This window comes from Bufo bufo, chromosome 7 (genome assembly GCF_905171765.1).
Source record: "Bufo bufo chromosome 7, aBufBuf1.1, whole genome shotgun sequence".
Taxonomy (NCBI): Eukaryota; Metazoa; Chordata; class Amphibia; order Anura; family Bufonidae; genus Bufo; species Bufo bufo.
The window spans coordinates 97,367,613-97,384,342 of NC_053395.1; the positions used below are offsets into that span (position 1 = coordinate 97,367,613).

A 16,730-nucleotide genomic window follows, 5' to 3' on the forward strand; every position below is an offset into this window, starting at 1 on the left:
GCGACAACAGCACCTCTCGTCCCAGAGGCCACCCAGCTTTTGACCGGCTCCACAAAATTCGGCCCCTCATAGACTACTTCAACACCAAATTTGCAGATTTGTATACCCCTCAGCAAAACATCTGTGTAGACGAGTCCCTTATACATTTTACCAGGCGCCTTGGCTTCAAACAATACATCCCAAGCAAGCGCGCCCGGTATGGGGTCAAATTGTATAAGCTCTGTGAAAGGGCCACAGGCTATACCCACAAATTTCGGATCTATGAGGGTAAAGATAAGACTCTGGAGCCGGTCGGTTGCCCTGACTACCTGGGGAGCAGTGGGAAGACAGTCTGGGACTTGGTGTTACCCTTATTTGGCAAGGGGTACCATCTTTATGTGGACAATTTCTACACAAGTGTGCCCCTCTTCAGGCATTTGTTCCTAGAACAGATTGGCTGCTGTGGCACCGCGCGACCTAGTTGCCGGGGCTTCCCCCAACGGCTCGTTACCACCCGTCTTGCAAGGGGGGAGAGGGCTGCCTTGTGTAACCAAGAACTGCTCGCGGTGAAATGGAGAGACAAGTGTGATGTTTACATGCTCTCCTCCATTCACGCAGACACAACAATCCAAATTGAACGAGCAACCAGTGTCATTGAAAAGTCCCTCTGTGTCCACGACTATAATTTGCTCATGGGAGGGGTGGACTTCAATGACCAGATGTTGGCTCCTTATCTACTTTCCCGCAGGACCAGACGCTGGTATAAGAAGGTGTCTGTATATTTAATTCAATTAACTGTAAATAATAGTTTTGTTCTCTACAGTAAGGCTGGGAGAACAGGATCCTTCCTCAAATTTCAGGAAGAGATCGTCGAGAATCTCCTGTATCCAGGAGGTTCCGTGGCCCCATCCACCAGTGTAGTGAGCCGTCTACACGAGCGACATTTCCCCAGTGTCGTTGCTGGTACCTCAAAGGAGTGGAATAAGGCGTGACACCCGCTATTTCTGTCCTGACTGCCCTGACCACCCTGCCCTATGCTTTGGGGAATGTTTCCGGAAGTACCACACACAGGTACACTTAGCATAGGGATTGCGTTTCACAGGACAGGCACACAGGGCTATTAGGGCCCTTTCACTCACAGCTGCTGCAAACCTCTCCTTTCACCTGGGACAAAGTGCATAATGTACTTCGCCACATCTCTGGGCGATTTGCGCTTTGCACATTGTCCCATGGGAAAGGAGAGGTTTGTCCTATAAAGGTAAAAAAAAAAAATAATCACCGGTAATCAAAAAAAGTTAATGTTCTGTTCAAAAAGTTAAATAAAGTTTATATGTTCCGTTCAAATGTTATTATAAAGTTAATAAATTTATTGCGTTGTGGCCTGGTTTTTTCTTTTTTGTTCTGTTTTTTTTTACCTTCTAGGTGGACCAACCGATCAACCAGCTGCAGCACTGATGTGCATTCTGACAGAAGCATTGCGCTGCTGTCAGATTGCACAAAAGTCGGTGAATGCGGCGCTCCAAGACGAGATCTCTCCTCTGCAGTAAAAGATACGTTTGCCGAGGCTTATGAGCTGAGGGGGAGGTGGTGTTCATATACTTTGGCAAACACTTTGTATATAAAAAAAAATAAAAAAATCCCGGCAATGATTTATTCATCCACATCGATTTATGTGAATGGAGAAATCGGGTTTGCCAGGGCATACGGGCTGAGTGGGTTTGGATGTTGGGCGGAGCTTCTATGTCCTGGCAGACGCCTTTCCCCTCCTTTTTTTTTTTTGGCAGAGATTTTTTCATCCACATTGATCAATGCGAATGAATAAATCTGTGCCGTTCATTTTTTCTTTCAGCCCAGAGGCTGAACGAAAAAAAAAAATCTCATTACCCGTATGCTCAATATAAGGAGAATAGCAGAAACTCCTAATGCTGGCCATACATGTAATGATTGCGGAGACCCTCAAATGCCAGGGCAGTACAAACACCCCACAAATGACCCCATTTTGGAAAGAAGACACCCCAAGGTATTCGCTGAGGGGCATATTGAGTCCATGAAAGATTGAAATTTTTGTCCCAGGTTAGCGGAAAGGGAGACTTTGTGAGAAAAAAATAAAATAATCAATTTCCGCTAACTTGTGCAAAAAAAAAAAATCTTCTATGAACTCGCCATGCCCCTCCTTGAATACCTTGGGGTGTCTTCTTTCCAAAATGGGGTCACATGTGGGGTATTTATACTGCCCTGGCATTTTAGGGGCCCTAAAGCGTGAGAAGAAGTCTGGGATCCAAATGTCTAAAAATGCCGTCCTAAAAGGAATTTGGGCCCCTTTGCGCATCTAGGCTGCAAAAAAGTGTCACACATGTGGTATCGCCGTACTCAGAAGAAGTTGGGCAATGTGTTTTGGGGTGTCATTTTACATATACCCATGCTGGGTGAGATAAATATCTCGGTTAAATGCCAACTTTGTATAAAAAAAATGGGAAAAGTTGTCTTTTGCCGAGATATTTATCTCACCCAGCATGGGTATATGTAAAATGACACCCCAAAACACATTGCCCAACTTCTTCTGAGTACGGCGATACCACATGTGTGACACTTTTTTGCAGACTAGGTGGGCAAAGGGGCCCACATTCCAAAGAGCACCTTTAGGATTTCACAGGGCATTTTTTACACATTTTGATTTCAAACTACTTCTCACGCATTAGGGCCCCTAAAATGCCAGGGCAGCATAACTACCCCACAAGTGACCCCATTTTGGAAAGAAGACACCCCAAGGTATTTCTTGATGGGCATAGTGAGTTCATGGAAGTTTTTATTTTTTGTCACAAGTTAGTGGAATATGAGGCTTTGTAAGGAAAAAAAAATAAAAAATCATAATTTTCCGCTAACTTGTGACAAAAAAAAAAAAGTTCTATAAACTCACTATGCCCATCAGCGAATACCTTAGGGTATCTACTTTCTGAAATGGGGTCATTTGTGGGTTTTTTCTACTGTATGGGCATTGTAGAACCTCAGGAAACATGACGGGTGCTCAGAAAGTCAGAGCTGCTTCAAAAAGCGGAAATTCACATTTTTGTACCATTGTTTGTAAACGCTATAACTTTTACCCAAACCATTTTTTTTTTTACCCAAACATTTTCTTTTATTAAAGGCATGTAGAACAATAAATTTAGAGAAAAATTTATATATAGATGTAGTTTTTTTTTGAAAAATTTTACAACTGATAGTGAAAAATGTCATTTTTTTGCAAAAATTTCGGTGAATTTCGATTAATAACAAAAAAAGTTAAAATGTCAGCAGCAATGAAATACCACCAAATGAAAGCTCTATTACTGAGAAGAAATGGAGGTAAAATTCATTTGGGTGGTAAGTTGTATGACCGAGCAATAAACGGTGAAAGTAGTGTAGTGCAGAATTGTAAAAAGTGGTCTGGTCATTAAGGGTGTTTAAGCTAGGGAGGCTGAGGTGGTTAACTTTTATAAACTTTATTGAACTTTTGAAACAGAACATTAACTTTTTTGCTTACCTGTGATTTTATTTTTTTATTTTTTTACATTTAGAGGATAAACCTCTCCTTCCCCATGGGACAATGTGCAAATCGCCCAGAGATGTGGCAAAGTACATTATGCACTTTGTCCCAGGTGAAAGGAGGGGTTTGTGGCAGCTCTGTGTGAAAGGGCCCTAAGACCCCTGTGTGCCTGTCCTGTGTAACGCAATCCCTACACTAATATTATACCTGTGTGTGGTACTTGCGGAAACACTCCCCTATGCATAGGGCAGGCTGGTCAGGACAGTCAGGACAAAAAAAGGGTGTCACGCCTCATTCCAGCCCTGCTACAGACACAACATCTTTTTCTTGGGGAACGGTGAGTTGGGGTACCAGGATAGACATTCCGGAAGTGTCTGGCATGTAGCCGGCTCACTACATCAGGGACTTGTGGCACGGACCCTCCTGGATACAGGAGTTCCGAAATGATCTCTTCCTGGAATTTTAGGAAGGATCCTGTTCTCCCAGCCTTACTGTAGAGAACAAAACTATTATACAGAGCCAATTGAATTAAATAAACAGACACCTTCTTATACCAGCGACTGGTGCGGCGGGACACTAAATAGGGAGCCAACATCTGGTCATTGAAGTCCACCCCTCCCATGTGAAGGTTATAGTCGTGGACAGAGAGGGGTTTCGTAATGACTCCAGTTGCCCTTTCAATTTGTATTGTCGTGTCTGCATGAATGGTGGACAGAAGGTAAATGTCCATCTTGTCCCTCCACTTCACCGCAAGCATTTCTTGGTCACACAAGGCAGCCCTCTCCCCCCGTGCAATTCGGGTATTAACGAGCCGTTGGGGGAAGCCCCGGTGACTAGGTCGCGCGGTGCCACAGCATTGAATTCCGACTAGATGTAAGTGCCGAAAGAGGGCCACACTTGTGTAAAAATTGTCCACGTATAAGTGGTACCCCTTGTGGAGTAAGGGTGACACCAAGTCCCAGACAATCTTGCCACTGCTCCCCAGGTAGTCAGGGCATTCGACCGGCTCCAGTTTTGAGTCTTTTCCCTCATAGACCCTAAAACGATTTGTATAGCCTGTGGCCCTTTCACAGAGCTTATACAGTTTGACCCCATACCGGGCGCGCTTGCTGGGGATGTACTGTTTGATGCCAAGGCGCCCGGTAAAATGTACTAGGGACTAGGGTTGTTGCGGGTATCGAAATTTCGATACCCAATCGATACTTCTGTCCCGGTATCGATACGATACCGGGATTTCCATTTTTTCGATACTGCGCTTCTGCGCAGTCTAGTATCTCTGAACATGAGAGCGCTGCTCTCAGCGCGCTCATGTTCTCTCAGCAGCACGGGGAGAAGGAAGCAGTCTCTCCCTCCCCCTGTGCTGCTGCCGCCGCTGCCACCAATGAGAAGAGAGGGGTGGAGGAGGGGCGGGCGCACTGCGCCATCAATGATAGTACTTTTCCTACACAGAGCCGCGCCCAGCGATGTCCCAGCACTCACCATTAGTCCTGGGCGCCGCTCCGTTTGCCCGCTGTGCCCCATTACTGTCTCCTCTCCTGCTCCACATGCTGATTACTATCGGAGGGATGGGGAGGAGACATCAGCTTCTCTAGTGGGCGTTCCTTCCTGCGCTGCGATTGGACAGCGCTACAGCCAGGGAGAAGGAACGCCCACTAGTGAAGCTGATGTCTCCTCCCCATCCCTCCGATAGTAATCAGCATGTGGAGCAGGAGAGGAGACAGTAATGGGGCACAGCGGGCGAACGGAGCGGCGCCCAGGAATAATAGTAAGTGCTGGGACATCGCTGGGCGCCGCTCTGTGTAGCCTAATACTGAAAGTCTGGACCCAGGAAAAGTAGAGTTTAACCCATAATACAGGAGGCGGGTGCCGGTAGCAGAATCGCATTGCCGGCATCCTGCCCCTGACACCCGCCTCCTGTATTAAGGGGTAATTATCATTGGTGGTGCAGTGTTCCCCTTCTCCCCCCCCCCCTCAACCCCGCATCCCATTAAAATCATTGGTGCCGGCCCCTCTCTACCACCCCAGTATTAAAATCATTGGTGGCAGTGGCCACAAGGTCCTCTCCCCTCCCCCTCATTGGTGGTGCAGTGGCAGCTTCTGATCGGAGCCCCAGCTGTGTAAGCCTGGGGCTCCGATCAGTTGCCATGGCAGCCAGGACGCTACTGCAGCCCTGGCTGCCATGGTAACATCCGTGATGCTGTGTGCACAGAGCACAGAGCAGCAGGGACAGTGTGAAGTCCTAATTACCCTGATAGAGCTCTATCAGGGTGAATAGGACAAGGGATGAAAAGATCCCAGGTTCTGGCCCCTAGGGGGGGGAATCGTTATTAAATAAAAAGTGTAAAAAAAAAAGGAAAAAAATACCCCACCAACATATGAAGTATGAATCACCCCCTTTTCCCAATTTCACATATAAAATGTATAAATAATAAACATATTACATATTGCCACGTCAGAAAAGTCCAAACTATTAAAATATAAAAAAAATCTATGCGGTGAACGCCAGAACAGAAAAAATAAAAAAATACTGCGCGATTCGCCATTTTTTAAAATGCAGAATGCATGTGGCTTTTTTTTTTTTCACGTGGTATCGAATGGTATCGAGTATCGCAATACTTTTTCATGGTATCGAAACCGAATAAAAAAATTGGTATCGCAACAACTCTACTAGGGACTCGTCTATTCAGATGTTCTGATTGGGGGTATCTGCAAATCTGGATGACAAATGGTCTATGAGGGGCCGAATTTTGTGGAGCCGGTCATAAGCAGGGTGGCCTCTTGGATGACAGGTTTTATTGTCAGCGAAATGCATAAAACGCATGATGACCTCAAAACGTGCCCTGGACATTGCAGCAGAGAACATGGGCATGTAATGTATTGGGTCTTTAGACCAATATGACCGCAATACATTTTTTTTAGTTAGACCCATGCTGAGGATAAGGCCCAAAAAATTTTTTAATTTGGGAACTGTGACTGGTTTCCACCGGAAAGGCTGGGCATAGAAGCTTTCCGGATTGGCGGTTATATAGTCTGTGGCGTATCGGTTGGTTTCTGCCACAACTAAATCATAGAGATCCGCGGTGAAGAACAGCTCATAAAACTGAAGGGCCGATCCTAAATGAGTCTCCACGCAAACTCCTGACTGGGCGGTGAAAGGGGGCAATACGGGTGCGGCGGAAGCAGGAGATTGCCAATTATTGTTTGCCAGCACCTCTGGGATACTAAGGGCTCTACGGGCCTGTGAACGTGGTGGCTGCGACGGGGGAGTTAATGCACGTGCCACCGTACCAGCTTGAATTGCCCTTCAGGTGCTCGCCACTTCACCAGGGAATACGGCAGTGCTGGTAGAAGGTCCAGGATATGCTGCGCTGCTGGTGTATGCCGCACCATAAAAAAGATCAGCGCTAACACCAGTCTGCTGCAAATAAGGCTCATTATGCGGGGTATGCATTACACTGACATGGGATTGGGTACGCCTGACCGTAGCAGGGACCTCAACCTCGTCATCTTCACTAGCCGTTAGAGTGCCACTGCTGTCTACAGGTTCATATTCTGAACCACTGGATTCAGCGGGTGAGGCGTCCCCATCGCTTTCATCCATCACGGCCAGAATCCTGTAGGCCTCTTCAGCGGAATACCCCTTGTTTAACATTTTGGGCTAACTAAATTTAGGGGGTATTGCTCTGAGACTACCAAGGAAAAAAAGCAAACCTGCCTAGTAAAAAGGAGTGCTTGCGAAGTAAAGCTGCGATCGCTAATAAAGATCCAAAAAGTTCAAAAGTGATCTTTATAGGAGCGCAGCGATTTTACAGTGTTTTTGCAGTGATCAGAAAAAAAAATTCTGTCACTGCGATGGGGCAGACTGAATGCAAGTGTGCGCACAAGATCAGGCCTGATCGGGCGAACACTGCGTTTTTTGTAGAGCCTAAGGTGACGCTAATGTACTGATATAGATCTGATTGCGATCAGTCTTGATCACTTACAGATACTATATAGTACTAGTGCTGATTAGCAACAGCGATGACGCTAATCAGCGACTAATCAGTGACTGCAGTGGGCTGGGCGCTAACTACCTGACAAGTAGCTAACTACCTGGCGGTGATGAGGGACCCTTACAGGGGGGTGATCAATGACAGGGGGGTGATCAGGGAGTCTATATGGGGTGATCAGGGGTTAATAAGGGGTTAATAAGTGACAGGGGGGGTGTAGTGTATGTGTGGTGATTGGTGCTACTTACAGAGCTGCCTGTGTCCTCTGGTGGTCGATCCAGCATAAGGGACCACCAGAAGACCAGGTAGCAGGTATATCAGACGCTATTTACTAAATAGCGTCTGACTTACCTCTTTGATTGGATCTTTTAAAAATCTACAGCCTGCCAGCCAATGATCGCTGCCGGCAGGCTGTAGATGAACTTCTGAACTGTGTGCTCCTGTGAGCGCGCGTTCACAGGAAATCTCGGGTCTCACGAGATGACGCCTATTGCTGTGATCGAGACCTGAGAACACCACCTCCCTGATGCTGATCGGCGTTAGTGTGACGGGAGGTGGTTAAGACCTCTTAAGGGGTGCAGACTGGATGGTATTGGTTGGCACACTGGCAGTGGAATAATTACTGGTATTGGATTACATATCAGTTTACGGCTGATGTAGGAATAAGTAAATTTAGGAATAAATAAAAAAAATATTAAAAAGTGAAACTAAAGCAGCATAAGTCTCCCTGCACTCTCCCTGTCCAAAATTCTTCTATTAATTGTTTTCAGCAACACTTTCCCTAGCACATGAGCACTTGCCAAATCTCTCCCTATGCTTAGCTCACAGGACAATGGCGGAGACTGCTCAAGATGAGGGTTTTATAGGGCTGTGACATAACTGTGGATTGACTGACTACATGGCATTATGGGTGATCTTGCCTTCCAAAGGCTTGTCTCCACTATATTTAGTTTTGCTTTGTAATACATGCAACTGCCATTTTAGGAAAACCTGATTAGTTACTCTTAGTTAAGTGCAAGGAAATTCGGATTTTCTACAAATCAAAGTTTTCCTGAACTTTGGACTGAATTCCACTTCAAATGCTTTGTTCAACACTATACAGGATAGTTCATCAATATCAGATTGGTGGGGCTCAACTGCCAGCACCCCTACCGATCAGCTGTATGAAGCGTTGTAATAAGAGCTCCTCTGTCTCATTCACTTCAAAGGGACAGTTCTGTTCTATTCAAGTGAATAGGCAGGAGCTGTCCCATTGACGTGAATAGGACAGAAGAGCTGTAATTGTACTGCTTACCGCTGCAATGTCTACGAGCAGGTAAACAGTGAGGGGAACATAGTGCTCATACAAGGATAGGTCATTAATATAGGATAAATGAAGAACCCCTTTAATACAGTTGCTGTAAATGGTGAGCTTTCTCTTTTTGAAAAACATTAGGTGCTGTTGACACTACTTTTAGAGTCTGAGCTTCCCTCACCAGTCCTATTATTTTGCTCTTTACGCAGAGCTCTTGTTAGTGTCAAAATGACAGAACCCGGTGAGCCCCACTGTGACTCTATGGGGTCCACCATAAGCCGTTGTTTTCCATCACTGCATGGATCAGGGATTACAATTGGAAAGCCATGTCACAATGTGTATTGTAGCCCTTTATTACAGCATCAATTTGAAGCATGTTTATCTTGAAATTGTTTTTATTTTTTCTATTTATTTATGTATTATTTTTTTTCCAGGCCAGAGATGAAGAAGTGAAGCAAATGCTTAAAGTGATATCCCGAGACATCTGTGAGCTTGACATAAGTTACTGTTACTGGTTGAAGTTCTCTACAGTGGATATTGTGTCGAGTTGTAGGAAACTTATTAAATTGGATATGGCTGGCTGTTGTGTAACCTCTATACGGTTGTCTAAGATTCTTTCAAATCTTAATTTTTTGCGTTCATTATCAGTTGACATCAATTCAGGTTTTGACTCAGGGCAGCTAAGTAGTGAGTGCAGAACTACTCTAGGGCGCTTAAGAGAATTGAAACAGACACTGTTTATTCCATCATATGGCGTTGTTCCCTGTTGCACTAGTCTTGAGAAGTTGCTTCTTTACTTTGAAGTCTTGGATAGAACTCATGAAGGAATGGTAATGTCTGGACAACTTTTGGTAGGAGAAAGTAATGTTCCCCATTATCAAAACCTGAGGCTATTTTATGCTCGTCTTGCACCTGGATACATAAATGAAGAGGTTGTTAGATTGTACTTGGCAGTTCTTAGTGACCGTACTCCAGACAATCTTAGATCTTTTCTAATATCTGTTCCTGGGAACTTAACAGAAAGCAGAGCTGCCAAAAATCTCTTTGAATCCATGGCAAAAAATTTAACATTAGAGGCCTTCCAGTTACCAAAATCATGGCTTAATGGATCTTTACTCCAACACATGAAGTTTAGTTGTCCTTCATATTTGAGTTTTAGCCGCTGTATGATTTCTGGTGAACAGCTTACTCAAATGCTCCTGAATAGTGGAAGAGACTGCAAGAGCCTTGTCAGTTTGAATTTGAGGGGTTGCCCATTATGCCTTACTTCAAACATACCTTTTAAAAAGCCAGAGGATGATATAGACTGTTCAGTTTTAGATAGACTAATATCTGCATGTCCAAACCTTGTACATTTGAACTTATCATCAGCACACCATCACAGTTCAGATACATCTGGAATACATCTTTGTGACATTCTTTCACAGCTGAAGAAATTGCGTTCATTATCTTTGCCAGTGTGTGCTATAGCAGATTGCAATAGAACTAGCAAAAATCAATCTACTGGACAATCTTCACCCAGCACTTCTTCTATTACATTTGGCAAAAAGGTGCGTATTGGGGCACAAACCTTTCCAAAGGAACCTGAAGAGCAAGATAAGCTTAAATTACAGTCTGCATTCTGGAAACTTCTTAAGGAAATACCAGCTGTGGAGTACCTTGAACTGATTGGCTCTAATTTCTATTCAGTTATGCCTCGAAATGATCCAGCAATACGAAATACTTACCCACCATGTAAGCATTCTCACAATGTGAGCGATGCAGATGTCACGGCAATCAGTCAACTCAATTTTTTGCGAAGTGTTACACTAGCCCAACTCCCAGGAATACTTACAGGATCTTGCCTTGTAAGCATTGGCAGGAGCTGTCAACAGTTGCGTACGCTGTCACTGGCAAATTTTGGTATGATGGGAAAAGTTGTGTTCATGTCCTCTCTGTGTGAGATGTTGACTCACTGCAAATATTTGAAAGATCTGAGGTAAGAAACATTAATATTTTCTGTTGTATTCTGTAATATAGCTTGTGTGTTTTGTGTAATTTTGTCATTTATATATACTGCCAAAATATTCCATAACTCTGCACAAACCTGGTCATTGCTCACATCTTTAGGGTCCATTCACATTTCCGTAGAATGGGTCCGCATCCGTTCTGAAAATTGCGGAACGGGTGCGGACCCATTCATTCTCTATGGGGCAGGAATGGATGCGGACAGCACACGGTGTGCTGTCCGCATCCGCATTTCCGGAGCGCGCCCCCAATCTTCCGGTCTGCGGCTCCGGAAAAAAATAGAACATGTCCTATTCTTGTCCGCAATTGCGGGCAAGAATAGGCAGTTCTATGGGGGTGCCGGTCGGGTGTATTGCGGATCCGCAATACACTACGGACGGGTGAATGGACCCTCAATTGCACTTTGATCTGTTCTCAAAGCCCTCTTTCACATGAGCAATACAGAATGTGTCAGTGTCTGTTCATTAAAAAACTGATGGTTTTTCCTTCAAGTTCAATCAGTTTTGTCTGCAAATGCATTGTTTTTCCTGTCCAGATTCCATCTGTTTTGCATTTATCATATAAACATAGAATGTGTCGGCAGATAAGAACCATTTGGCCCATCTAGTCTGCCCAATATACTGAATACTATGAATAACCCCGGGCCCTATCTTATATGAAGGATGGCCTTATGCCTATCCCATGCATGCTTAAACTCCTTCACTGTATTTGCAGCTACCACTTCTGCAGGAAGGCTATTCCATGTATCCACTACTCTCGCAGTAAAGTAATACTTCCTGATATTACTTTTAAACCTTTGCCCCTCTAATTTAAAACTATGTCCTCTTGTAGCAGTTTTTCTTCTTTTAAATATTCTCTCCTCTTTTACCTTGTTGATTCCCTTTATGTATTTAAAACTTTCTAACATATCCCCTCTGTCTCGTCTTTCTTCCAAGCTATACAAGTTAAGGTCTTTTAACCTTTCCTGGTAAGTTTTATCCTGCAATCCATGTACCAGTTTAGTAGCTCTTCTCTGAACTCTTTTCAAAGTATCAATATCCTTCTGCGGATATGGTCTCCAGTACTGCGCACAATACTCCAAATGAGGTCTAACTAGTGCTCTGTAGAGCAGCATGAGCACCTCTTTCTACTGTTAATGCCTCTCCCTATACACCCAAGCATTCTGCTAGCATTTCCTGCTGCTCCATGACATTGTCTGCCTACCTTTAAGTCTTCTGAAATAATGACCCCTAAATCCCTTTCCTTAGATACTGAGGTTAGGACTGTATCACTGATTTTATATTCTGCTCTTGGGTTTTTACGCCCCAGGTGCATTATCTTGCACTTATCAACCTTAAATTTTAGTTGCCAGATTTTTGACCATTCCTCTAGTTTTCCGAAATCCTTTTCCATTTGGTGTATCTCTCCAGGAACATCAACCCTGTTACAAATCTTTGTGTCATCAGCAAAAAGACACACCTTAAAGGGTTTCTATCACTTCATATGACATAATTAGCTGGCAGACACTAGCGATCTGCTAGTGTCTGCTCTGGCCAACCATCCTACTATAATCACTTGTGGGGCAGCGGTTTTGCTAAAAAACTAACTTTTATAAATATGCTAATGAGCCTCTAGGTGCTATGTGGGCGTCATTAGCACCTAGAGGCTCCGTCTACCTTCATACACAGCGGCCGCCCAGCACGTCCCTCCAGTCCGCCCATGTCCTCCTCCGTGTGACGCAGCGGCCGAATTCTCGCGCATGCGCCGTGCGCGGCTGTATTCGGCGCATTAGAGATGTCTGAGCTCGGAGCGGTCAGACATTCAATGCGCATGCGCCGAATACAGCCGCGCATGCGCATTGAATGTCTGACCGCTCCGAGCTCAGACATCTCTAATGCGCCGAATACAGCCGCGCACGGCGCATGCGCGAGAATTCGGCTGCTGCGTCACACGGAGGAGGACATGGGCGGGCTGGAGGGACGTGCTGGGCGGCCGCTGTGTATGAAGGTAGACGGAGCCTCTAGGTGCTAATGACGCCCACATAGCACCTAGAGGCTCATTAGCATATTTATAAAAGTTAGTTTTTTAGCAAAACCGCTGCCCCACAAGTGATTATAGTAGGATGGTTGGCCAGAGCAGACACTAGCAGATCGCTAGTGTCTGCCAGCTAATTATGTCATATGAAGTGATAGAAACCCTTTAACATCGAGGCATTCTGCAATTTTGCAGATAAAGATATTCAACAATATGGGTCCCAGAACAGATCCCTGAGGTAACCCCCTGTGAACAAGACCATGGTCTGAATATACTCCATTGACTACAACCCTCTGTTGTCTGTCCCTTAGCCACTGCCTAATTCATTCTACAATATGGGAGTCCTAGCTTAAAGACTGCAATTTATTGATAAGCCTTCTATGTGGGACAGTATCAAAAGCCTTACTAAAGTCTAGATAAGCGATGTCGACTTCACCTCCGCCATCTATTATTTTAGTCACCCAATCAAAAAAATCTATAAGATTAGTTTGACATGATCTCCCTGATGTAAACCCATGCTGTTTTTCATCTTTCAATCCATGGGATTTTAGATGTTCCACAATCCTCTCCTTAAGTATGGTTTCCATTAATTTCCCCACTATTGATGTCAGGCTTACTGGCCTATAGTTGCCCGATTCCTCCCTACTACCTTTCTTGTGAATGGGCACAACATTTGCTAAATTCCAATCTTCTGGGATGACTCCTGTTACCAGTGATTGGTTAAATATATCTGTTAATGGTTTTGCTAGTACACCGCTAAGCTCTTTTAATAGCTTTGGGTGTATCCCATCAGGCCCCTGTGACTTATTTGGATTAATTTTAGACAGCTGACTTAGTGTCACGGCCTATGGTGAACGCTGTGACACTGTTGCCACACTTGCGGTTGCCCGCGGCAACGTGTTCCTGTTAGAGCATAGGGTGGCAGTGTCTCGGCCTTCTGGGTGATTGCCGTGACATGGTTGCCACGCATGCTGTTGCCGGTGGTAACGTGTGGCTTAGTTTGCTTGTGTGTGCACTTCCCCTTTAAATGGCTACCGTCCCCTGTCTCATGTTATTGCAGCTATGGGTGTCCTGGGTCCCTGTGTGGTTTGTGGTGTGTGCTGTGTCCTTTAATGTTGGTGTGGACACCAGCACTTGTGCACGGGTTCCAGTCAGTGTGCCTGTGCAGGTAAGTGTGTTATGGGTGTCGCTTACATGCCATCTCCATATGCTGTATGTGTTCCCCTCTCCTTGCAGCCTGGCTTCAGGTAGAGACTCCTGTTCCTCCATTACTGGGATGAACAGGTCGTCTCTTCCCTGCTCCTTGGTGAGGGATTACCAGGGTGACAGGGTCTTTAGGTATCCTGGGTACGAGCCGTCCCACCATTGGAGTCCACTCATACGGTGAGGAGTCAGGGAGAGGATTAGGGATGTTGTAGGAGGTGACCTTCTCCCTTATTACTCTTTTTTGGCCAGGCTGATCTCCTTTACCCTTTTACGCCGCACGGTGGGGGGTTTCCCCCACTCCCCACCGTAACAGTATGACCACAAAGGCTCCTTGCTTGGAGCCTTCGGAAGAGGGCCCAGCATGTGTCGCCTGCCATTTTCTGGCGCACATGCTTATCCTCCGGAGGGATGGTGAAAGGTGAGACGCTGTTAACAGTGCGGTTCCCTGTGACAGTTGGTTGCAGTTGGTGTGAACCGTCACTGGTGTTTGCGTCTCTCCTCATCTATTCCTCAGTGGTTCAGGTGCTTGTGTTGTGTGCTGGATGCATTCCTTTGATGTAATGGCTGTGTGCTGGTTGGGGATGCATGACGGCAGCGACCTGCTGTGAACCGTGTCTGAGGTGGACGCAGTGTTCAGTGCGGTTTCTCTAGGCTGTTTGGTGGCTGGTGCCCTGGTTCCTGTTTGTTGCTCCAGGGGCTGGCGGCAGTCTTAGAGAGACATCCTTGCTCTGACGCTGATCCTGTTACTTTCCCCTACCCCCCTATCCTGTTGTTTTTTGGGTGTTCTGTTTAGTTCCCCTTTTTTGTTGGGGGGGGCTTTGAGGGGTGGGAGTGTCACGGCCTATGGTGAACGCTGTGACACTGTTGCCACACTTGCAGTTGCCCGCGGCAATGTGTTCCTGTTAGAGCATGCGGTGGCAGTGTCTCGGCCTTCTGGGTGATTGCCATGACATGGTTGCCATACATGCTGTTGCCGGTGGTAACGTGTGGCTTAGTTTGCTTGTGTGTGCACTTCCCCTTTAAATGGCTACCTTCCCCTGTCTCATGTTATTGCAGCTATGGGTAATTTGGTGATTCCTTGTTTCAATTTCCTTTTTTCATTTATGTATCTGAAGAATGTCTTATCACCTTTTTTCAAGGACACTAAGCTAATTTCTCTTCTGCCTGTACTTTACAAGTTCTCATAACTTGCTTGGCCTCTCTCTGCCTAATCTTATACATTTCCCTGTCATCCACTAAATGCTATCTTTTTGTTTTTAATGATTTTGGTCACTTTGGCTGAGTACCACAGTGGTCTCTTCCTTTTTTTGCTTTTATTGACAAGACTAATGCAATTATCTGTTCAATAGTGCCACTTTTAAGTAGTCCCATTTCTCCTGGACTCTATTGAAACTGTTCCAGTCTGATAGGGACTCGTATACCACTAATCTAATTTTAGAAAAGTCATTTTTTCTAAAATCTAAAACTTTTATTTTTGTGTGGTGTGACTCAGTCACTGTACTATAGTAAACCACACTGACTGGTGATCACTAGATCCCAAGCTTTCCCCTACAGTAATATCAGATACCAAATTCCCATTTGTGAATACTAAATCTAAAATGGTCTCCTTCCGGGTTGGCTCCTCAACTACTTGCTGTAGAGATAATCCCAGTAGGGCATTTGGAATATCTGTACTCCTGGCAGAACTAGCTATTTTGGTTTTCCAGTTTACATCAGGAAGATTAAAGTCTCCCATAATGATAACTTCCCCTTTCAATGTCATTTTAGCTATTTCCTCAACTAGTAGATCATCTAATTCTTTGACTTGGCCAGGTGGTCTTTATATCACACCTACACGAGTTACCTTATGATTATCAAGCTGCAACGTAACCCAAACTGACTCTAAATGGGTCTCGCTAACTTGTATTAGATTCGATTTTATGGTATCTTTCACATACAGGGCCACCCCTCCCCCTTTCTTGCCTTCTCTGTCTTTCCTATATAGAGAGATCCCTGGTATGGTTATATCTCAGTCATTACTCTCATTGAACCATGATTCAGTAACAGCCACTAAATTTATATTCTCAGATGCCATTATAGACTCAAGTTCATTGATCTTATTCCCTAAACTGCGAGCATTTGTAGACAAGACTCTGACCTTGTCATTTCTTAACCTATGTGCTACTGGCATCTTCTGTCATTGTTCCGGGGGGCAGTCGGACTGCTGGATTATCACTCTGTTTTCCCCCCTTTCCTAGTTTAAATGCTCCTTAGCAAATACATTGAACTGTTCACTGAGGACATTCGTTCCCTTGAAAGAAAGATGCAAACCATCTTTCTTGTACAGTTTTTTTTTACAAATTCAACTCGAGATAACATGAGACACAAAGCCAAACCCTTGGTTCAGACACCATTCACCAAGCCATACATTGAATTCCTTAATGTCATGCTGAAGGTTATGCACAGGCAAAACTGCAGAGAATGAAACAGTTGATTAAACCTCCCGTATATCATTACCAAGTGTGTGAAAAGCTTCTTTCACCTTTGAAACCTCTTTGCAAGCCAGATCATTTGTCTAAAGATGGACAATAACACCCACCTCCCTTTCCTGCTTTGCTTCGTTAACAATATTAAGTATATGTCGTCTGTCCCTGCTAGCGGAAGCACCAGGGAGATATCTCACAAAACCATTTTCCTCAAACTTCACACATCTTATGATAGAATCGCCCACCAACAGCTG

The 16,730-nt window shown here is 44.9% G+C and overlaps 1 protein-coding gene across 1 annotated transcript in view; it reads left to right on the forward strand.

The window, feature by feature from the left end:
• The window catches only part of FBXL18 (F-box and leucine rich repeat protein 18), a 426,048-nt gene that overhangs the window by 191,755 nt on the left and 217,563 nt on the right, over positions 1 to 16,730 (forward strand). The window contains exon 3 of the mRNA XM_040440570.1: positions 9,220 to 10,763. Coding sequence (XP_040296504.1) covers positions 9,220 to 10,763 — 1,544 coding nt within the window. The remainder of the gene's footprint in view (positions 1 to 9,219; positions 10,764 to 16,730) is intronic.